The sequence below is a fragment of the Danio aesculapii genome, chromosome 1 (genome assembly GCF_903798145.1).
Source record: "Danio aesculapii chromosome 1, fDanAes4.1, whole genome shotgun sequence".
NCBI lineage: Eukaryota > Metazoa > Chordata > Actinopteri > Cypriniformes > Danionidae > Danio > Danio aesculapii.
Window position 1 is genome coordinate 11443540 of NC_079435.1, and position 25041 is coordinate 11468580.

General features: G+C 35.1%; 1 protein-coding gene across 1 annotated transcript in view; it reads left to right on the plus strand.

The window, feature by feature from the left end:
- The first annotated feature begins 3794 nt into the window (after positions 1-3794).
- gsk3bb (glycogen synthase kinase 3 beta, genome duplicate b) overlaps positions 3795-25041 on the plus strand; it is a 50739-nt gene continuing 29492 nt past the window's right edge. Inside the window, exons 1-3 of the mRNA XM_056456592.1 lie at positions 3795-4538; positions 17679-17872; positions 21703-21786. Coding sequence (XP_056312567.1) covers positions 4451-4538; positions 17679-17872; positions 21703-21786 — 366 coding nt within the window. The 5' untranslated portion in view covers positions 3795-4450. The remainder of the gene's footprint in view (positions 4539-17678; positions 17873-21702; positions 21787-25041) is intronic.

Below are 25041 nucleotides of genomic sequence, written 5' to 3' on the forward strand. Positions count from 1 at the left end.
TCGGAATTTTGTAGGGGGTCCTGTGTTTTGCTAAAAAGCAACCAGAACCATGAAAAAATAAACTCCTTTCTTTTGTCATTTTTAATGTATTTTATTTAAATTTTCTTAATTATTATTATTATTTTTCTGTTGTAATGTGAATGTTTTAACGGAGTCTTGTTTGGCATGCTGTCCCGGGAGAGAGCCCTGAGCTCATATGATCCTCGAGCATGGGGCTCCCTCCTGTTTGCAAGGCGAGAGAGGAGTTTGAGCTCAGGTAGATCTCGAGAATTCCCCTGCTGTAGTAGCTAATGAACAGATAGTGACTGCCCTTAGAGATAACAACTATAAGTTACTAGGAGCATGTCCATGATGCCGATTTGGATAAGTCAATTAACTTAAGTTGCATGTTTTTGGACGGTGGGAGGAAACCGGAGGACCCAGGGGGAAACCCACGTGAGCACGAGGAGAATGTGTAAATATGTAAATGTAATGTGACGTGCCATGTCTTATATTACCCCCGTATATTCAATGGAGTTTCTGCAGTAGCCTGCTGATCCTGACAGCGCATGCATGTAAACGACTTTTCATCTCATTTTACGCTTGAACAACTAAATGAATGTTGAAGTCTATTTAACTGATTGTATTTTAATTACATTACAACATCAATGCTGTAAAAGGAACCGTATGAAATTGCAAAAGTCACATAAACCATTCACCGGAAGTTTATTGACCGTGCGTATACCACTATTGCACACTTTTGTTATGTTATTGACTGTTAAATGTTCAGCATATACAATAAAAAACAAGGGAAGAGAAACTTTAATGTGTTTTTAAGTGAATTGTTGAATATGATAAATGTAGATTGAATTGGATAGATACAAACATTATATATATATATATATATATATATATATATATATATATATATATATATATACATATATATATATATATATATATATATATATATATATATATATATATATATATATATATATATATATATATATATATATATATATATATATATATATATATATATATATATATATATATATATATTTATGTTTATTTTTATAATATATATTTATTTTTACATTTTTTTAAAGAAGACAGTATTTGATTGGTTTGGAATGGCATTTTTCTGACCATTTAAAATACATAATGTTGTTACTTTAAGTCAGATACTTAAGGGGATAGTTCACACAAAAATTTTAACTGTCATTATTTACTCTGTCTTTTCTTGTTTCAAACCTTTATGAGTAGTTTCTTTCTTCTGTTAACCACAAAAGACGATATTTTGAAGAATGCTGAAAACCTGTAACCATTGACTTCCACATAAATTTTTTAATACTATGAAGGTCAATGGTTACAGATTTCCAGCATTCTTCAAAATATCTTCTTTTGTGGTTAACAGAAGAAAGATACTCATAAAGGTTTGAAAACACATAAGAGAGAGTAAATGGTGAGTTGATTTTAATTTTGTGTAAACTATCCCTTTAATTTGATTTCGAATAGCCTAACTGTGCATGAAATGTCCCTAAATCGAAAAGAATAACACCTTTATCCTCAATTATCTCTCACAATCATAATTGCTTTGCGGATTCTCCACCCATTTCCCTCAAAGTGAGTCCAGGGCGCGCGCCTCCATAGGGCGTACGTCACACATGCGCGTTCACAGTTTCAAATTCACTCACTCAGCGTAGTTTTACGCTTTAAAACGCATTTTTACGTAAAAGATGTGATATTTCTACATCGACAAGTATTGACTGTAATGTAACATCAGCAAGAGATAGAGAGAGAGAGAGAGAGAGAGAGAGAGAGAGAGAGAGAGAGAGAGAGATAGAGAGAACTGTGCTATCCTTTACTTTCCGGTAGGAGGTAGTGATGGGTAGTCCGATTCTATGTGAATCGGTTCTTTCGAACAGTTCATTTCAAATGAACCAAATCAAATACGTCACCAAAAGAATCAATTCTTTTACGTCACCTCTTGGTTCCTGGCATCCCTGCGTGGCATATAAAGCCAACATTACTGTTAATTACGTTTTTATCAGTCACAGTAAACATATTTTCCTCTCAATTACGTTTTTTTCGATCATGTATCAAAACTATTACCGACCAAGTTTATTTAATATATCAAAATACATTATATTTATATTAATAAATCAAAATATATCAAAACATTTTAATTCAAAACCTGAACATAGAGTATTTGGCCATAAAAATAACATACAACAATTTTAGCCCTTTACTATTTTTTTAACAAATAAAAAATTACTACAGAAAATTGCAGTTATATAGCCTAAAGATTACTGATTTACAATACTTTGGGGGCTTAAGCCCTTGATGTATTGTCAAAAGCCCCTGATCTTTTGAAATATGTTGCACTAAAAAATATTTTGTATTCGTAACATTTATTTTGCTATTCAAGTACTTAAAAATGACCACATCCATCACACGCATTCCAGTTAACACAGCTTTAGTGTCAGGTGGGAGTGGGACTGTTGTCACACTGCAAGTGTTAAAAAAAATCCCACCACTGCACTGTCGTCATTCATTCATTATTTTGAGGAGCTGAAGCTGACGAGGTAATAATACAACTGTTTAATGAAACTGAACTTTTCTAACTACTGATGAAGCTTAATATTTGTTTTCACAAGTGAAAATGTGTGTAGTTTTGGTGAAATGAAATAACTAATCAATAAAATGTGCGTCATATTTATCTAAATATTAATCTAAATATAAAACAGCCAGTCACGTCTATTTCTGTAATAGTTAAATCACAGTGAGTTCATGCATCTAGCTTATTATTTTATAGCTATATTCTACTGTAACAAGCTATGTCAGTTAGCGACGGATTATAAATCAACTTTATTCTAATGAAAATACCTAAGATGGCAGACATTAATTGTCGGAGACATGTAAATGGTCAGTTAAAGCTTTTTTATTTTTATTCAGATCTTATTTTTATCTTTATTCAACTACAGCTGGATGCCTTCATCCAGTTTAGGGATTTCCTGGAATGTTATACTACTTTTGTCAGGCATATCTGGAATTTCTGCTCAAGAGCGCCCAGTATGAATCAAACAGGCATTACATGCATTTAAAGTGCCACAATAGGGTATGTGCGGTGCTAGGGTTGTTCCCATACTGATAAACTTCCGGTGAAAGGTTAATGTGACTTTTTTTTTTTTCATTTTATACGGTTCCTTTTACAGCATCAATGTTGTAATGTAATTAAAATACAATCAGTTAAATAGACTTCAGCATTCATTTAGTTGCTCAAGCGTAAAACAAGGCAAAAAGCCATTTACTCACACACGCCCGTCACATACGCCCCCATCACTTTTAGAGACAGACCATTTAGAAACAGGATATTGATAATTGTATGAATGTATGAAATCATACAGCCGTCCCCCCCACTTGAAAAAAGCCCGCTACACCCCTGAAACACTACACCTTTGGGGCTAAGGCTCTTATCCGCTCTTATCCCTTTCGACCCTAGCAAGACCCCTGCCGCTAACTATTCCGGCATATGTTTTACGCAGCGGATGCCTTTTCAAGCCAGTACTGGGAAATGAATAAATAAATAAATAAATAAACGGTTTACCGAAAAACTAATTACGTTTATGTAAAAAAAAAAAGAAAACTTCAACGCTTTACTAACAAATGACTCAAGAGCTGCTCAGACGAGTTCAATTCGTCAACGAGTCAATTTTCATAACGTTTTTCCAGAGTCATTTAGAATGATTCGGCTCACACGAACGATTCGTTAACGAATCTCACATCGCTAGCAGCAACCAGAAGGCATCCAGAACAGCAGTGTTAAGTCAAAAGGGAACATCTTCATCAGGGATACTGTGTTTTTTACAGGATTCAAGAAAAATCTACTGACATCCGACCGGTCATTTGGAAAGGAAAGACGGCCGAATTGTTTGCGCTTTATCGGATTTGGATCAATATTCACGGGCTGATGCGGACATGGCAAGTCTCCGTGTCAGCTTTATCGATACACATCGGCAACATCCGAAGCACATAAAGTGAACGATAAATCATAAGTGAGCAAATTTATCCGATCTGTCCCGATTTCATCGATGCGCATGCGAGAAAACAGTTCTGGATATGCTGATATGAAGTGATACAGGCTTGAATGTGCCATCAAGATAATGTGATTTTTTGGCTTTCCATAGACGTATTCCCGTGACTTTACCATCGGCAACTCAACAACCGGGACTAATTTGTACGAATTAGTTTGTAAAGTGTTCATAAACGGCGCATTTGTTGGTTAAAGGACGGATGTCTTAATCTACAGTCAGCTGACCACCTCAGAATTCATTGCATTAGGAGAGATACCGTGGAGTTTCCTCTTTATTCGCTTAAACAGAAGGCTGATTTGGAGCCAGATATTTACTTTTGTGTTAAAGGAAGCTGTAAAGATCGTGGTTAAAGAGTAACGGGATCTCAAGAGATGTCAGGCCGGCCTAGGACCACCTCATTTGCGGAGAGCTGCAAGCCAGTGCCGCAGCCTTCAGCCTTTGGCAACATGAAAGTCAGCAGTAAGTACCCTACATCTCATATCATAACCTTCCTCAGCCAAACACCCTAGCAAACGCACATGGTTGTCATTAGGATGGATGTGACGAGCATCTGTCATGTAATCTATCCACTAATGCAATGCTGTGTCCATCTCAAGGGATGGGTCAAGGGATCCTGTCTCTTATTATCAGATCTGCTCAATGGAAATACATTTGCTGCATTGTGCACTAAGGAAGCTCCCTGCCTAGGCATCATTGCACAGCTCAGTAGTTTTATACCAGGGAGGTTGCAGTGCCCAGTCCTTTTTTCTTCTTAAAGCAGACAATGACTGCATTTACTAGCATTTAAATCAGAATTTGTCATATGGGAGGATTGTAAACACACTAAGCTGGTTTTTGGGGTCATTCTAGTTAACTAAAACTAGTGTAGATATTATTGTTTCTTAAAATCAAGTATATTACAAATATATTAATTTCTTTGATTAGTTGCGAGGACAAATGTATAACTTCTTATGGCTTAACCTGATGTACCATTAATAATATTGAAATATCGCTTAATAAAAACTAAAATAAAGATAAATAAAAGAACAACTAATTTAATGCAAAGCAAAATGACCACAATGTTCACCAAAATTAAATAAAAGTGCTACATAACATTTGACAAAAATAAGATCTGGTTTGTTTACATTAGTTTAGTACATTTGCTATTAAATGTACTTAAATGACTTCTAAAAGTATTTCTGAACCTTAGTTTCTGTTAATTTGCCATCAGCAAATTTATCCAAATTATTTAACCCTTTTTTATGTGTTATTTAATTTGTTGAATTCTTTTTTGCAAAATAAATAAAATAAAAACTAGAGATGTTGTAATATTTGCTGTAATGCTGCAATGAATCTCAATAAAAACTTTTAAAACAAAAAAAAATTTACCATGAGCAAATTAAGTATTATCAAGTATTATATAATGGAACTGAGCTAACATGAACTAATGATCGACAGTTGTGTGTTTAACAACTATCATTAACAAAGATTAGACAAATTGTGGATTATTAAGGTTAGTTAATGCATTAACTAATGGACCATATAGTAGTAATTCATAAGCATTCATTCATTTGTTTTCCTTCAGCTGAGTCCCTTATTTATTAGGGGTTGCCACTGTGGAACGAACCGCCAACTATTCCAACATATGTTTTACACCCTTCCAGCCCCTTCCAGCCGCACCCCAGTACTGGGAAACACCCATACCAGGGCTCGACAATAAGGACTGCCTAGTGGCCCGGGGCCAGCGTGCGAGACACTCTGGACTGTGGACCGGATCATTACTGGCCCGATCGGCCTTGTCACTAAAATTAAATTTGGCTGCGACTGTTTGTCAATTGCGTACAAATATGGTGCTTTTCACACCTAGATGTTTTGAAACCTGTCTTGCTTGCCCAGTTAGCGTGGTTCGTTTGGCAGATGTGAATCCTGCAATTGCGCTTGGTTCTGCGCCGAAACAATCGGTCTGAGACTGCCTGAATGAGGTGGTCTCAGCTCCATTGAAACGAATTCTGGAGCAGATCGATTGTAATGAAAAAGCAAAACGATCCAACGAACTAACAAACCAGGCTATATCACTGAGTATTATGGTTGTGTAATAGCCATATACGGCTATATAAAGAGAGAAATATGAGTAGGCCGGGAGGTCATTCCTACAGGCAAATGTGCGTTTCATGTCGATTACGAAAGTGAAAGCATGCTGAAATATTACCGAGTGCTGTTCATCAGTGAGGAAAATTGACCAAAGTTACTATTTGATCATTTTTCCACATGTAAATCTTATAATATTTTGCATTAGGCCTTTTTTTTATTTCATTTCGGCACTGACACCTCGAAAGAAAGATCAACATTGATCTGCTCCATGATCAGACTGCAGTCTCGCTTCATCTGTTATTTCTCTCTATAATTTAAGCTTTTAATGCATAATTCTAGCCAACATTTTTTAAATAGATTGATTAATTCAACAGATAGATTTTTACAAAACTTCACAACTGAAATGAGGCTATGAGAAAGTCTTACCTCTGATTTATATTTGGTGACCCCTTTCACACATACAGACCTTTCTGGAAAATTACCTGCAATTTTCCAGAAAAGGTCTGTATGTGTGAACAGGCCCTTTTTGAAAATACCGCTAAATTCATTCCAGCACTTTTCTGGAAGGAGAAGTTGTAACATTACTGGTAATTACCGGAATGCTGCTCTGTGTGAACGCAGAAGGAAAATTGCTGGAAAGAGCGCGTTCTTATCTAGAACGACTGACGTGAGACGTCTACTTTAGCCAATCAGAACACTCAGACGCATTCACATCCGCGCTGTTTATAAAAATAAAAGCCTTTGCAAATCTTCCCAGACACATTTAGCTGCTAGATGTTAGTCAGAGACCGTTTCTAAGTTCCTTCTTAATGCCAACTGTGGAAAGAATTATTGATTACATTCTTATGATAAGCCGTTGTTTGTTTACCTTCAAGCTCTGCTTCAGTTGCTTGACGTGTGTACAAGTGAAGCAGCCGGTAAGCACCATAACACACATATATTATGTTCATCTCGACATGCGAAAGTGTTCCTCCATATGTTTTCATACAAGTTGTTCACAATACTTATCCATCCACATAATTTGTAATGTAGTCATATGTGTAAACATTTAGCTGCATTTCGCATTTACTGGTATTTGGGAATGGATGTGTGAATGGTCTTTTCCGGAAAAATTCTGTAACGTCCTTGCCTGTGTGAACACCTTTTTTATGAATTTACTGGTAAAGTCGTTCCGGTAATTTTCCGGATATTTACCGGTATCACTGTGTGAAAGTGGCTAATGTCGATGGGTGTCAAAATTAAAGTGTACATTTTCACTATATATATGTACACATTTATATATATATATATATATATATATATATATATATATATATATATATATATATATATATATATATATATATATATATATATATATATATATATATATATATATATAGAGAGAGAGATATATATTTATTTATTTTATTTTTTTCCAAATGTATTTGCATCACAATTGTAATATTTAATTGTCAGTTGTATTTAAAGAAAAGTTATGCTAAAGTTATATTTGTTTTTTTCATAACTATAATAATCTCAAGTGTGTATGGATGTTTCCCAGTGATGGGTTGCAGCTAGAAGGGCATTCGCTGCGTAAAACATATGCTGGATAAGTTGGCAGTTCATTCGGCTGTGGCGATCCCAGATTAATAAAGGGACTAAGCCGAAAAGTAAATAAAGGAATGAATAATAATCTCAATGATACTAAAATAACAATGACATGATAATCAAAACCGGATTAAACTAATATTCCAAGTAATACAGGTCTGAATAACGTTGTTCAATTTTCACAAATCAATATTGAATTATGAGAACCTACTAGTACATTATACTTACAGCTGAAGTCAGAATTATTAGCCCTCCTGTATATTTATTTCTGCATTTTCTGTTGAACGTAAAGATGATTTTTTCAACACATCTAAACATAATAGTTGTAATAACTCATTTCTAATAACAGATTTATTATACTTTGCCATGTGACAGCACATAATATATTACTACATATTTTCAAGATACTAGTATTCAGCTTAGAGTGACATTTAAAGTCTTAACTAGGTTAATTAGGCAAGTAAGGATAATTAGGCAAGTCATAATATAACGATGGTTTGTTCTGTAGACTATCGAAAACAAATATATTGCTTAAGGGGCTAATAATATTGACCTTAATATGGTTTAAAAAAAATTAAGAACTGCTTTTAATCTAGCCGAAATAAAACAAAAATGACTTTCTCCAGAAGAAAAAATATTATAGGAAATACTGTGAAAAATCTCTTGCTTTGTTAGTTATCATTTGGGAAATATAAAAAATAATGAATTATTAATTTAATAATTGTGACTTCAACTGTATATCTCATCTGGGTGATGTTTGCATCTCTACACGAGCTGTAAAAATGTCCACAACCCTTCTTTGAACCCGTGCCCCATGGTTTGATTGACAAGCCTCTCTCCCGAGCCACAGCCCAGCTGGATCACTCATTTCCTGCACTAATGATGTGCATCTCACCACTGGGCACCTCAGGAAAGGAGGATCAGAGAGATGTGTGTGACTCACCTATGACTCTATAGCTCTTTTCCAAATGTCTCTGACAGTAGCTGTATGTAGTGTCACAGTCGACTTAACAATAGGGGAGGTACACGTGGATCAGCACTTTGAGTGGCTCTTAAAGTAACAGCTGTGTTTTTTTGTTGAAAATTGGCTCATTTAACAACTTCCCTAGAGTTGAACAGTTGAGTTTTACCATTTTTAATCTATTCAGCTGATATCTAGGTCTGGCATGAGCACTTTTAACTTAGCTTAGCATAAATGATTGAAACAGATTAGACCATTAGCATCTCAATCAAAAAAAAGTGTTGATTATTTTCCTATTTACAGCTAGACTCTTCTGTAGTTACATCAAGTACTAAGAATGTCAGAAAATGAAAAATTGCTATTTTCTAGGCCCATATGGCTCGAGGGGTGACAGTGTTTCAGTGGTTAGCACTGTTGCCTCACAGCAAGAAGGTCGCTGGTTCGAGTCCCGGCTGGACCAGTTGGCCTTTCTGTGTGGAGTTTGCATGTTCTCCCCATGGATTTCCTCCGGGTGCTCCGTGCACTATAGGTGAATTGAATAAACTAAACTGGCCGTAGTGTATGAGTTTATGTGTGTATGAGTGTGTATGGATGTTTCCAAGGACAGGGTTGCAGCTGGAATGGCATCCGCTGTGTAAAACATATGCTGGATAAGTTGGCTGTTCATTCCGCTGTGGCGACCCCTGATGAAAAAAGGGACTAAGACAAAGGAAAATGAATGAATGAATATGGCTAGGAACTATACTCTCATTCTGGCAAAATAATAAAGGAACTTTGCTGCTGTACCATGGCTGAAGCAAGCACAGTCATATTACTTAATGTTATTAGCTAGTTATCTAGCTGAGGAAAATTTTTAGGCACTGCATAATAACATTGTGCCTACTTCAGCCATGGTACTGCAGCAAAGTTGATACAATGTGTTTTACTACAGGTCATATGCGAGACCGTTAACACATTTACCCCTTTTATATCTTCTTTATATGATCTGGTCATGTGACATTGATATGTATATATATATATATATATATATATATATATATATATATATATATATATATATATATATATATATATACATACAGTTGAAGTCAGAATTATTAGCCCCCCTTTGAATTTATTTTTTTTCTTTTTTGAATATTTCCTAAATGATGTTTGACAGTGCAAGGAAATTTGCACAGTGTGTCTGATAATATTTTTTCTTCTGGAGAAAGTTTTATTTGTTTTATTTCAGCTAGAATAAAAGCAGCTTTTAATTTTTTAAAAACTATTTAGGGACAACATTTTTAGCCCCTTAAAGCAAATTTTTGAACAAACATCATTATACAACAACTAATAACCCTAACCTGCCTAGTTAACCTTATTAACCTAGTTAAGCCTTTAAATGTCACTTTAAGCTGTATAGAATTGTCTTGAAAAATATCTAGTCAGATATTATTTACTGTCATCATGGCAAAGATAAAATAAATCTGTTATTAGAAATGAGTTATTAAAACTGTTATGTTTAGAAATGTGCTGAAAAAATCTTCTCTCCATTAAACAGAAATTGGGGAAAAATCAAACCGGGTGGCTAATAATTCAGGGGCTAATTCTGACTTCAACTGTACATATATATATATATATATATGTACAGTATATATATATATATATATATATATATATATATATATATATATATATATATATATATATATATATATATATATGTATGTACAATGTATGTAAATATATATATCTATATATATATATATATATAAAAGGTTTGAACCTACACTGGTCTCGGTCTCACAGTTCGGTTTGGTTACCATTATCATGCCATTGATTCGGTTAAATCCAATATCTCTGTGCATCACGGTGCGTTGACGATGCTTTCCAAACACAGTTTTATATTTTCTTCACAGCACAACTATTCTTGTATTAAAATGTATAAATATATTTACATTTATATGCTATTCGTAATGCAATTTTGTCCTTTAATAGAAACAGTCAGATATATAAACTGTACCTTTAAAAACTCAAGTACATGCACAGAACAACATGAGCATTTATAGCAAATAAACAAACATAAATATCCCACCTGCTTTCTGAGCCTTGTCTAGTGAGTTCTTTCTCACACCCCTATAATTGGTCACTCGCTCAACAGAAAGGGCTAATGCTCTGGCGCTGTTCACCAATGAGGGACACTGATTAATGGTTCAATTTCTTCCAAGGACCAATAGTTTCACTTTACAAGATCTCAGTGTGTCATCAGGAGCCATGGCTATTGATGTGGACTCATTTGTTTGTGTTTTTTTTATCTAAAAAACTTGTAACCATTCATTGTCATTATATGAATCACCAAAACTCGCTCAAAATCTTCTTTAATGTTCTACTGAAGAAAAAAAATTCACTAACATCTTGGATAACCAGTGAGGGCGAAATTAACAGTACATTTTTGTTTTTGGGTGAACAATCGCTTTAAGGCTGAAATAATAATGCTGATAATCCTGCTTTGCATAAATGATAATAACCTCCAGAGAAAATTATGCTTCTTTAAATTATAATAAACATTATGTTTTATGCTAAATTAATTGTTTACTCAATAGAATTAGCTATATTGCATTTGAGAGTATGCAAAACTGCAGTGGTTCCCAACACTGTTCTCAGAGGCACATCAACAGTACACTGTACAAAAATGCTGGAAAATGTACAGTATGACTGGCAATTTTGGTTGCAAGTTTTGCCAGTAATACTGTAAAAAATACCACTATACAAATTGCCAGTAATACTGTAAGATTTACAAGAGCACTGTAAATGAACAATTACAAGTGTGCTGTAAAACTACAGCATAATTGTAATTGTTAATTTGCAGTGCTCTTGTAAATTTTACAGTATTACCGGCATCCAAAATTGCCAGTAATACTGTAAATTTTACAGCCATTTTGTACATATTTTGGACGTCTCCCTTATGTGACCCATTCAGGTTATAGAGTCTAATGTTCAGATCCCTTGATTCAGGTGTGTTTGATCAGGAAGAGTTTGAAAATGTGTTCTGTTGGTGTGCCTGTGATCTAATGAGCTGAAGTGAATGACTCCCAGCATCAGTTTTACCAGCTGACTCATCCTGCTGCCACAGCAAAACCCAGGCCTGAGGCAGCATCGCTCTCTCCACAGGGTGTGCCCTACTGAGGGGTTACACCTGAACATGTGACGCACTCATCAGCGTCACACACATGGCTGATAGATCGTCTAGACATGCCTGCTAGAGAACAGAAGCAGGCCTGGCTTTATAGCTGCTACATTTCTGTGACTGTGATAAAGATTTTACTTTAGACAGCCAGTCTGAGAGATTTTCGGGTTTCTCAGCAGCAGAAGTCATCATAGTTGGGTAAATTTAGAACGCAGTGAATGAGAGAGTCCAACAAATCTTTTTTACTATCCTATTTGCTGAAATAATAATAATAATAATAAAAAACACAATGGTGTTATCAAGACTTTCAGAAAAAGGAAAAGAACTGTGTGAGACTGATGAATTGAGAACGTCAAATTTAATGTCTCGCCCCATATACTCTGCTGTACAAACGCTTCACTCAAGCAGTTCGTTTTTTGTAATTTGATGCAGAGATGATATCGTACATACATAAATACATAAATGTACATACATTTAAAAAAATCTAAATATTAAAAACTTTTAATGATTTAAGATGCTGGTAACCATTAAACGCCTCATAACGGTTTTGTGATATTAATGGGTATTCAATGGGTAGGCCCACACGGAATCTGCGCGCACAGAATGCCGCAGATTTTACGCAGATTTTTAGCCTATCATTAATTCTGTTTATTTACTTGAGTAAATGTGTGTAAATCTATATTTATTCAGTTTTTTTATTAATTACAGTAATATTATTGACTAATATGAAAATGTTCATCTGATTAATGCACAATGCAGTTTGTACAGTAATATTTTCTGTCTTTTAGTAGAGATATTATATGAGAGACTTGCTTTGTTTACCAAATAATGTGAATCTAATTGGATTTGCATTTTAAACATTAAATACAAGTTAAAAATATATTATTTTTAATTTTACATATTAAGGTTTAAGTTATGATACTCCCAAAATAATTCCGCAGAAATCCGCAGATATTTATCAAAATTCTCTGCAGAAATGGCAAAAAACGTCCGCAGATTCCATCTGGGTCACACTTTATAATGTGTCGTTAGTTAATAATAGTTAATATACATACTAACATTATCTAATAATGAACAATACTTAATCATAGTTCAACATTTACTAATGCTTTATTAAAATTCATGCTTGTTCAGTTTCAGTTTCAAGTTCAGTTTCCTTTATTTTTGTCATTCAAACATCACAATAAAATTGTAATGCAGAGCGAAATTACATTACAACAGACTCAACAACAACATAAAAAAACATCACTACAAAAACACTATAATATCCTAACATAATAAATAAGCTATTACAATTTTATAGAAATATAGTTATATAAGATATATCCTAATTTAAAACCTCTGAAGAGAATAAATTAATACTCAAATACCTATTTCACCATTTGTTATAATAGTTGTACTATTTACAATTTATGCTAGTTTAACTATTTATTGATTTATTATTTCACACTAGCTATCAATAGTGTTTAAAAAATTGTATTATTCAAAACTCTTATAATCACAGGATAAAAACTATCATGAAACCGCACTGATTTGCTCCTCAGGCTCCAATAACGCATGCCTGATGGCATGAGCGTGAGCAGGCTATGGCCAGGGTGGGTTGGATGCCTTAAAATGCTATTTGCCCTAGACAGACAACGTCGTTGATAAAGTTCCTCGATAGATGTCATTTTGACTCCAATAGACCTTCCAGCTGACCCTATGATCCTTTTAATGGTGTTCTTGTCAGATACACTGCTATTCTCATACCAAAGGGAGATGCCATTAGTGAGAACACTCTCAACAGCTCCTCTGTAAAAACTTGTGAGGAATGATGGGCTGAGGTGTGCTCTTTTTAACCTTCTCAGAAAGTGCAGTCGCTGGTGTGCTTTCTTTACAAGATAAGTGGTATGGAGAGATCAAGTCAAGCTAATGTTAACATTAGTTATTGCACTGTGAGTTAACATAAACAGTGTACACCCACCGGTTACACTGCACCCAACCTGGTCTGAGCTGAGATCAAACCGGCAATTCTTTGTAAGATAGTCGGTTGCTCTAACAAGGAGGCTAAAGATAATGGCCTCTGGCGTCTGTCGTTAGAGCACCTTTTGAGGTCAGAGTAGTGAGGTTTTCCTGCATAGCACTTCACTAGCTAGCCCCATGACACTCAAGCCCCTAAACCTCACTCCCATCCCGGACGAGCCCCCACATGTAACCTACCGGTCCTACTGCACCCAACCTGGTCTGAGCTGAGATCAAACCGGCGATTATTTATATAGGAGTTGGTTGCTCTACCAAGGAGGCTAAAGAAAATAGCCTCTAGCATCTGTCGTTAGAGCACCTTTTGAGGTCAGAGGAGTGAGGTTTACCTGCATAGCACTTCACCAGCTAGCCTCCGTTACACTCAAGCCCCTAAACCTCTCTCCCATCCCGGAGGAGCCCCCACATGTAACCTACCGGTCCTACTGCACCCAACCCGGTCTGAGCTGAGATCAAACCGGCAATTATTTATATGGGAGTTGGTTGCTCTACCAAGGAGGCTAAAGATAATAGCCTCTAGCATCTGTCGTTAGAGCACCTTTTGAGGTCAGAGGAGTGAGGTTTACCTACATAGCACTTCGCTAGCTGACCTGTTACATACAACTTTATTTTTATTATCTAATAGTAACAAAGACAAATAAACACTGTAATAAATGTATTGTTCATTGTTTATTCATGCTAGTAAATACAAGAGCTAACATTAACTAATAGAACAATATTGTAAAGTGTTACCATTTAACGTGTATATGAAAACAAGCATGAAAAAGTTAAATGCAGCATTACTTTGATATATTGATGAGCAATCAGCAATATATCAGTATCTGTATTTAAATGTATATTAAATAAATGATAATGAGCTTATCAGTATTAGCCAGGATTTTAACATCAGCGCATGCCTAAATGCCACCTATTAAATGCATTAATCATCTGTGCATCACAACCTATATTTTCACTCCGTTCAAATTCAGAGTAACGCTTATTATTGAAAACAGTGAAATAAGGCATGATGTGCAGATTAGATATTGCTAATCACTTCACTTTTATTCATAATGGGTTAATATTTGATCTGTTATCCACATTGCGGAGGGTTAGTGATGACCTTTTTGTATTTGAGCTATAATGTGATTAATGCTGTAGAGCTATCATGATGAAAAGTCTGTTAGCTGAGAGATTAAGCTAAGCGGCGTCTTATATTAAATGCCTGGGTTTATCTGAATTGCTAAATGACTAGTGAGTTTGTGAGCTGGATGGTGTCAGAGGAGCAGGATGAGGAGATGATCTGGGTAAGTAATGGGCCGTGACTCAATTAAAATTCCATGCTGCGTAAGTTCGGTGTGCAGAGATCTTTATTAGCTCATTTTGTGTGTGTGTGTGTGTGTGTGTGTGTGTTTACGCCCTCTGACTCATCACATTTCACCGTGCTGAATGTGCAACTCTGTGTGCACTTTATTCCAAAAGTTTCTGGCTGCAGACTTGCACTCTCAGACATGCATACTTCGCCAAACTGATTTCACCAAGTAGGACATGTTCCTGGATTACATCTATGTTGACATTAACATTCACAATAAGCCAATCAGAATTAAGGGATACGTTAACCGTTTAGGCTTACGGTTATGTTTATGCACTTCTAGATGATTGTTAACCAACTATGATTCCCCTCTGATTTTGGGAATAATTTACAGTTATGGTTGGGTTTAGGGGTCAGAATAGGTATGAGTTACATTTTCGAACAAAAATGATGCTCCAGGATCAACATAGATGCACTTGGTACTTACATCGTACTTGGCAAAATCATGAAGATTAAGCCATCTTAATAAATAATTATTAAAGACAACGATTATCTCGAACACAGTTTATTATACTATGGAGAAGATTGATTAAAATACATTGGAGTTGTAGAAGCCAGGCTAGCAAAATGAAGTATAAAAGTTAAAAGTACCTCAAGTATGCAGTGCTAGTTTCAGCGTCTTTAAGTTCTCCCATTTGAAAATGCTGGGGAAAATAGTTTGTTTTAATTCCACTTCACTGACTATGATCACTAAACTCGTTTGATTAGAATACATTTTTAAAGAAAGATTGACTGGTCAGACGCGCTAATTGCACACCGAGGACATCTGTAAGCACAAGCATAAACTAAAAATATACATACTTTTATCGGTCGCCAGTGTGGACGGAGGAATATTTATGGTTATATTTATAGTTATGGCTCTTGGTGTGAACGGACCTGTTTTTCCTCCAAAATTAAACTAAATAACATAATACGTATTTATACCCTCAGATATCACTCAGGAAAATCGATGATCGCAGTGCAAAAAAATGCTTTGCTTAATTATATTTATTTAATTATTTATATTACAGATGAAGTCAACATTTTTAGCCCTCCTTTGAATTTTTTTCTTTTTCTAAATATTTTCCCAAACAACGTTTAACAGAGGAAATTTTCACAGTATTTAATATAATATTTTTTCTTCTGGAGAAAGTCTTATTTGGATTATTTTGGCTAGAATAAAAGCAGTTTTTAATTTTTTTAAAAACATTTTAAGGTCAATATTATTAGCCCCCTCAAGCTATATTTCTTTTTAACACAGGCTCATTGTGGATATGTACCCCTATCTACATTTCTGGAGAGCATGAATTATGTAGTCAGATGTATGTATAGCTGCATTTCGTCTTTATAACAAACGCTATGGGGCGGTATGACACAGCCGACAACTTCTGTTCCTTTTCACGCTACCAGCTGACCGCTTACCTCTGTCCAGTGTTACCAGTTTGCCCAGTAGCTTGCTGCATGTCGGCAGACTTGGGACGTGACTGCGACAACAGTGTTCGAGTCCAGTGAAGAATGGTTCTAGAAACCAGGTAAAACCAGAAAAAAATAAAATAAAAAATAAACAACAGGCCAAAAACGATGTGGTGAAATCACGTGGCCGCGACAGCTTTCTTTTTGCTTTTGAAAACACTACCGGTTGGGGTTAGGGAGGGGGTGTGGGTGGGTCAGTCAGTCAGTCGACAGCAAGCTGGCCTGGTTGCGCCCTCTGGTGGATTTACGTGAGAAAAAGATGCGAGAGAGAAATTTGACAATTAAAAAACACACACAGTGGCCTCTGGTGGATGTGCAAAAACAAAAACTGCGAGCAGACGTACCTCCGGTTATGTTTTTCGCTGTCCCCAGAAATGCAAATCTGCGTACATATCCACAATGAGCCTGGGTTGTTTATTTTTTTCGATTGTCTTTGGAACAAACCACTGTTGACAATGACTTGCCTAGTTACCCTATTTAAGCCTTTAAATGTCACTTTAAGCTGAATACCAGTGTCTTGAAAAAAAATCTAGTAAAATATTATTTACTGTCATCATGACAAAGATAAAAGAAATAGGTTATTAGAAAAGAGTTATTAAAACTGTTATGTTTAGAAATGTGTTGAAAAAAACCTTCATTCTGTTAAACAGAAATTGGGGAAAAATATAAAGGGGGCTAATAATGCAGGAGGGCTAATAGTTCTGGCTTCAATGTATTTAATACATTTGAAGCACATTTGAATGGTGATAAATATAGTGTTTTAAAAGAAATGGTGAGTTTCAAACGGTATAATTCCTAATTTATCCATTCATATTTCTCATTTTCACATTGTCGAGCGCTTACTTAGGGGTATGAAAACATGACGAGGTGTGAAGCGGATGTGTTTAACTCGAAAATGAGCTCAGGTGAATGTTGATACACGCAGGAATAACAATTAATGAGCGTAGTAACACCTAAACAGACATTGCATTGTATTTTCTCCTGTCTCTTTAGGAGATAAAGATGGCGGTAAGGTGACGACAGTGGCCGCGACCCCCGGTCAGGGTCCCGACCGGCCTCAGGAGGTCAGCTATACAGACACAAAGGTCATTGGAAACGGCTCATTTGGGGTCGTATATCAGGCCAAGCTTTGTGACACCAGCGAGCTGGTGGCCATAAAGAAGGTGCTACAGGACAAAAGGTTTAAGGTAAGAAATTTTATTTATTTATTTATGTTTTAAGGACATATTAGCAGTGTTGGCTATATTCATAGTAAAACCTACGCTATATACATTTAAAAAAATTACTTTTGCTGCATGTTCAAACTACTTGAGTTGAAACAATACAATTCCTTAGTTTTTTTGGGACAACTTAATTGTTTTATGTTCAATCCACTTAATCGATTTGTCTTGGGACAGCACGAAGTGATTGTGTGGAACCCAGCATGTTTTACAGTGTATACAATAGACAGTATAACATGCAATCATATCGGTTTCTTAAAGGGGTGGTCCATTACAATATCATACTTTAAACTTTAGTTGATGTGTAATGTAGCTGTGTGAACATAAACAGCATCTCTGAATGTAAAACGCTCAAAGGGAGGCATTGGCTTTTACAGAGTGAGATTAGCAAAGCCTACAGCGAACAAAGTTTGGGGACTACTAAAAGATACATCCCACGCAGCGAAGGGGCGTGGCCATGTATATGTTATAGTTATAGCAGAGAAAGCTAAAATGCCATCCAAACGCTGCTATTTCCACAGAGCTTAATCTGTTTCTGTATTTGGGCTTCCAAGGGACATGACACAAAGAGAGAAGAGCTTACAGTTTAATTTCATTATGTTCCAGAGAATTATAAAAAAAATATATAGCTAGCATTTGACAAAGGAGAGCTTCCAGAATGTCTCCCAGTTCAGTGCTGGATTCGGCTAAAAACTCCTCACAGATGGAGCAGCTCCAACCATAACAGAAGAAGCTGTGGATTGTGAGCCACAACCTGTGAGTATTTTTATTTGTTAAAATTGATCTATTACATGCACAGTGTCTAGCATTAAAGGTATGTTGTAGCGAGGATGTTAACAAGGATTTAAACAACAGGAAATGCTGTTTCGCACCGTTAACAATTTACCTACAAATTCATATTTATCTCTTCAAACCACTGTAAACACCCACAATCTTCAGCAGCGCTGCATTGTCTCTCTATGCGGCTGCTTTCCCTGCATTCCACATCTCAGATAACCAACTCTAGGAACTAGGGAATATGATAGTTGTCTTCATGTTAGCTGAGTAGCTGTAAATAATCAAAGTAGGATATATAAAAAAATTAATTTTTTTACAAATGAAGCATGAGGACACATTGCTTTGCATCTTATAAACCCAACCAAGCCTTAAAAACACTCTGGACCACCCCTTTAATAACATTCATTGACAAATAACAAAAACACTGAAAACAGTCATCCACAATCTTTTAGTTTGATTAATTAATCTAAAATTTCTCCTTAAAATAATTCCTGAATAAAAACGTTCTCTAATATCTGAAGGTAGAATGTGTGTGTTGTTGTTTTGTGTGTTAACATGTAGACTATATGATGAGGTAAGAAAATAAGATAATGTAGTCTGTGATTTCAGGTATACCTGTTTGGTGTGCTGTAAAAAGCGATTAGTTACTTTATTTTAACAAAATGAGTAAACCCATTGACTTAAAAGCAACAAGGTGATTTTACTTTTAAAAAGTCAGTAAATCCATGGACTTAACTTAATTATTGTGACAATGGCGGTGGTGACGACATGGAAACAGATTAGATCCAAATGCAAGAAGTTTATAGATCTCAGCAAACAAATCCAAATCACCAAGCTAAATCGGAGTCGGTAAGAATGTTCAGAATAACAAACAGAATAACAAACAGAAAGTCCTCCACGGCAACCAAGGCAAAAACAGTAATCCAAAAATCAGTAGTCAACAAACACAGGCTCAAAGGTCATAACAGAAAGGCAGAACAAAACAGTGAGAAAACGCTTGGTAAGGCAGCAGATACTGGCAATACTTCGCACTGAGTGTTAATATGCCAGGTTAATATGGCCCCCAAACAGGAAGTAACCAACGAAGAACTGGCAGTCAGAATTCAGGTGAGGGCTCCCTCTGCTGGCTGGATGAGTGGTTGTCACTGCTGTTTGTTACAATTATTATAATTATGCACATTATTTGTTTACTTAATCATTTTAAGGCAATGAGTTTACACTCTTTTGTCAACTAAGTATCGTCAACTAATCTCTTTTTTACAATGTAGAGAGAATAGTGTATGATGGGGTGGGTAAATAAGATTGAAATATAATGTAGTCTGTGATTTCAGGTAAACCTTTTTGGTACACTGTAAAAAGTTTTCCATATTTTGTGATTAATTTTTTTCCCACTTATTTATGCTTTGGATTGCATTCTGGGAAAGACGCATGCGTTTCTCTTTTGGTCTGTATACAACAAAAAAATCTGTTTAACATTTTCTTAAGCCTGTAATTACTCTCATATCATATCTACACTGTAAAACCCAAAAAGTTAAGGTAACTCAAACCATTTGAGGAAACCGATTGCAACAAACCATTTAAGTTCAAATCTAATCCTAATGAGTACTGTGAACTTAATCCATTTGAGTAAATGAAGCAATTTGAGCACAGTAAAACCCAATAAATGAAGAGAACTCAAACCAATTGAGTATTGTAAAACCCAATTAGTTAAAGCAACTCAAACTGTTTGAGGAAACCGATTGCTCCAAACCATTTGAGTTAAAAATCTAATCTATATGAGTACTGTGAACTTACTCTGTTTTAGTTGAAGTAATGAGGTATTTAATTAACTCATTACCTTCAACACTGAGTTTAAAACTCAAATGAGTAGAATTAACTTTCAGTAAATTTTGAGTTAACTACACTCACTTCATTTGATAACGTTGACTGTTGGATTTTACAGTGTAAATTAAAAATGAGAGTAACTCTACTTCAAGGGGTGTTCATATGACTGTCACGATACCTTTCTAATCATGACATGACACATGACATTTTATGCATGCTAATGACAACTGTCATTAGTGTCATTCACTCAGTTATGTCATTTTAAATACAAAGGTGACATTGTTTGAGATGTCTTTGTTATGAGTAAAATGTTACCATTGTGGTTAATTGTTCAGTAAACAGATTGATAAAAAGTTGTTAGTCATTCAGCAAGAAAAAGGCCAATGAGTGAACAGATTAATCATTACTTAAAAATAAAGAACAACCCAACAGGTTATGATGATATGTGTAACGCCAAATGTGGATTTGATTCATTGGATTTGAGCATTTTTCATGATTTCATGAACTGCTCCATTGCGCTAATTTAAATAAGGTAATACTATGAAATACAAAAGTTAGCTTATAAAAACAAGCCCTAAAATAAACATAACCTGTAAGGAAGTTCTAGGAGGGCTATTTGAAAATAACCACCCTGCAACATTCCATGAACACCCTGCAACATTCCATGAACATTCTTTCACGGTTGCATATAATAACCTAAAAATAATAACCATTAATAAACGTTCTGTATACGTTATTTTTAGGTTAATTAAAAATAACTACACTGCAGCTCTCTGGGAACAGTGTGTTGCGAGCACATAAAAGTGTTCTTAAAACTTTATTATTTAGTTCTCAAAAAGTAGAAATGAATTAATAATCAAACGGAAACCAAATACTAATATTAGGGGAAAATTCTGGAGCTTAAATTATTGGTTAAAATGAGCTAAAGGTTTTTTTCTTACAGAATATTTTAGAAATACCATAATCTTGTACAAGCAGTTTCAGAAAAGAGCTGTTGATACAGTAAATATTATGAAATAGATATGTGTTTTTTGACCACAGATGGATGTAATAGAGTCTAAATCAAAACCAGCAACCTTTAAAATAGCATAAAGGTGCACAATACTATTTAGCCTGATTTAAATTAACATGTACCGTTTAATATCATCTCGATGCCAGTTTTCATGATGCTTTTCATTTTGTTTTGTTTTTACCAGAATCGTGAGTTACAGATCATGAGGAAGCTGGATCACTGTAACATTGTCCGTCTTCGGTATTTCTTCTACTCCAGTGGAGATAAAGTGAGTGCTTTTGTTTTTCTTATTTATTTTTTCCAGTGCCCTATAGACTATTAATTATTTAAACTAAACCATTTTAATTAATTTTTTCATTTCCAATTAGGACAGTAGAACCAATTACATATACACACTCTTTCATCTCTGACACTTTTACAAACACTTGCACCAGACACTTTCTCACAATCACTCCATATCTCTATAAAAACATGCACATCCAAGTGTGCCTCACACAGGTGAGTGGGTTTGACAAACCACCTGTAGAAAGACTATTCTCTACATATGCACCTGACACTTTACATGCATATCCAAGTGTGCCTCACACAGGTGAGTGGGCTTGACAAACCACCTGTAGAAACACTCTTCTCTCTATATGCACTGGACACTTTACATGCATATCCGAGTGTGCCTCACACAGGTGAGTGGGCTTGACAAACCACCTGTAGAAACACTCCTCTCTATATGCACCGGACACTTTACATGCATATCCGATTGTGCCTTGCACAGGTGAGTGGTCTTGACAAACCACCTGTAGAACCACTCCTCTCTATATGCACCGGACACTTTACATGCATATCCGAGTGTGCCTCACACAGGTGAGTGGGTTTGACAAACTACCTGTAGAAAGACTATTCTCTCTATATGCACTGGACACTTTACATGCATATCCGAGTGTGCCTCACACAGGTGAGTGGGCTTGACAAACCACCTGTAGAAACACTCCTCTCTATATGCACCGGACACTTTACATGCATATCCGATTGTGCCTTGCACAGGTGAGTGGGTTTGACAAACCACCTGTAGAAACACTCTTCTCTCTATATGCACCAGAAAATTTTCATGCATATCCGAGTGTGCCTCACACAGGTGAGTGGGTTTGATAAACCACCTGTATGCATAAAGTTTTCTTAAACTCCCTCTTACAAGGACTCAATAAGTAAACAATGTTTACTTGAGAACATACCACAAATCAAATTGCACTACTTGTTTTCTTTAACCATCAATACCTCTTTTGCACAATATTGCTTGATCTAATGTAAAAGTACTTGTATATCTGTTTTAGTATATATGTATAGTTAAGTATGCATAGCATATACATAGTTAGTATAGCTAGATTACTGCTCCAGTTTGTTTTAACTCCATAAGTTTGTGTTTACAGATATTTGATTTAATAAAGAATAATCATATATTAGATAAAAGTAGATATTAGTTTTTAGAGGCTAAAGTAGAGAGATAATAGAGGTAAGATAAGCTTGATATTTATGAGGATTTGGTCTTGTGCTAATTGGATGATTGTTTATTTATGTAGCAGCGGTTCATTCCGCTGTGGTGACCCCTGAAAACTGAGGGAATAAGCCGAAGGAAAATGAATTAATGAATTGATGCAGCTTGGCGAGACATATTTCGTTCCACAGTATGTCTACACAAGTAGAGCTATGACAAAACTCAACTTGACTTGAAGTTTTATGACAAGTCCTAGTTAGTTAGTCTAACAACACAATGAAACAACACAATTCTTGAGATTTTTTAAAGAAAAATTATGTTCATTCAACTTAAATTACTAAACTAACTTAATTCCTTTATGTAGTCCCAACGTAAACTGATTGTGTGGAACCCAGCATATTTTACAGTATCTTACAAAGCATGATTTTTAATTCAACTAACGAGTAAAAAAGGGTAGATAGAATAGGAATACACAGAATAGAAATGTAATATATAGTGCTATTGTTAGAGGGTCAAGTGTTGACAAAAAAAAAGACAAGAAGCATGGGGTTTGACAGTTTCAGCAGTGTATTGTATGTGCTGCAAACCCTGTGCGAGTGTCAGTCTGATCGCTAACTTTTAATGAGCTGTGCTTGTGAGGGACTGCAGCAGAACCCGCAGGTGTTCTGACTTTTGCACAGCCAGTTACACTTTGGACACAAGCAAACCAATACTCAGAGACACCTGGCTAAAAGTTAGATTTCTGTTGGGTTTCCCTTTTATTCAGGTTAGTTTTATATAATTTTATTCTCATTTGAATAATGAAAAAAGATTGATAGTGACTAATAATAAATTTACATTTTTGTTTTTACATTTTTTTTATTAAATTGTTTTACAGTGGCACAAATCTAATACAAACTTTTACATGTGTATACATTACTTTTTTACAACAGGTTTTATCATCCTACACTGTATAGGGGTAAAGAAAGAAAACAAAGAGGAAAATATTAGATTTTTTTATTGGGTATTTGAGGGTTTTTATATATATATCACATATAACAGAATGAAAAAATAAACAAATAACAAAAAATATATTAATATTTTCAAGTGTGTCATTTTCTTTTGCATATGTTTATAATCTTTTGTATATTTTGATATAGCTTTTGTACATTTATATAGCATAACTGATTTCATCTTAACATATTTTTAAACAATAGCTTTAATTAATAACTCATTTATTTTGTCATCATGACGGTTCATAATATTTTACTAGTTGTTTGGTAAAATACTACTATTCATCTTAAAGTGCAATGTAAAGGCTAAACTAGGTTAACCAGGCATTAGTGGTTTGTTCTGTAGGCAAAATGAAAAAATAGGGGGTTAATAAAATTTATCTTAGCAGTTTTTAAATGAAAAATAATATTAATTCCAGCCAAACTAAATGAAATAATACTTTCTTAAGAAAAGACAAGAAATACTGTGAACAAAAATCACGTTAAACATCATTTGGGGAAACAAATTCACAGGTGGGCCTATACTTATATTTAATAATAATTTAGTTTATTATTTAATAATCAATGCATTAGCAGGAGGTGCATTCATATGTATCATTAAAAAAACTATTTTATACCATCTTTTATGAGAGAATCTGTTGTATGCTATTATGGACGAACTAAATGAAATACACTTTATTATACTCATATGAAGTCCATCATATGCTGCAGTACACCAGGGGTTTTCAAACTGTGGGCAGTACCTATTAAGGGGGGCGCGAGAGATTGAGGCGTGCACTCGAGTAAATGATGACGATTTTTATGTGTTCACTAGAGGGATTAATGTTAGCTCCACAGCTAACTATCAGGCACCTGTAGAGTTAATGCCTTCCAGTAAAGTATATACTGTAAAATTAAAATAAAATAAAATTAACCGGGTGCTTTTTAAAACTAATGACGGTGAATGAATGAAAGTCAAACCGGTGAGCCGTCTGACAAAAAAGTGCCCTTCTGTATCAAATCAGCTGGATGCCAATCTGGATCTTTCACTTACTTTGAAGACACT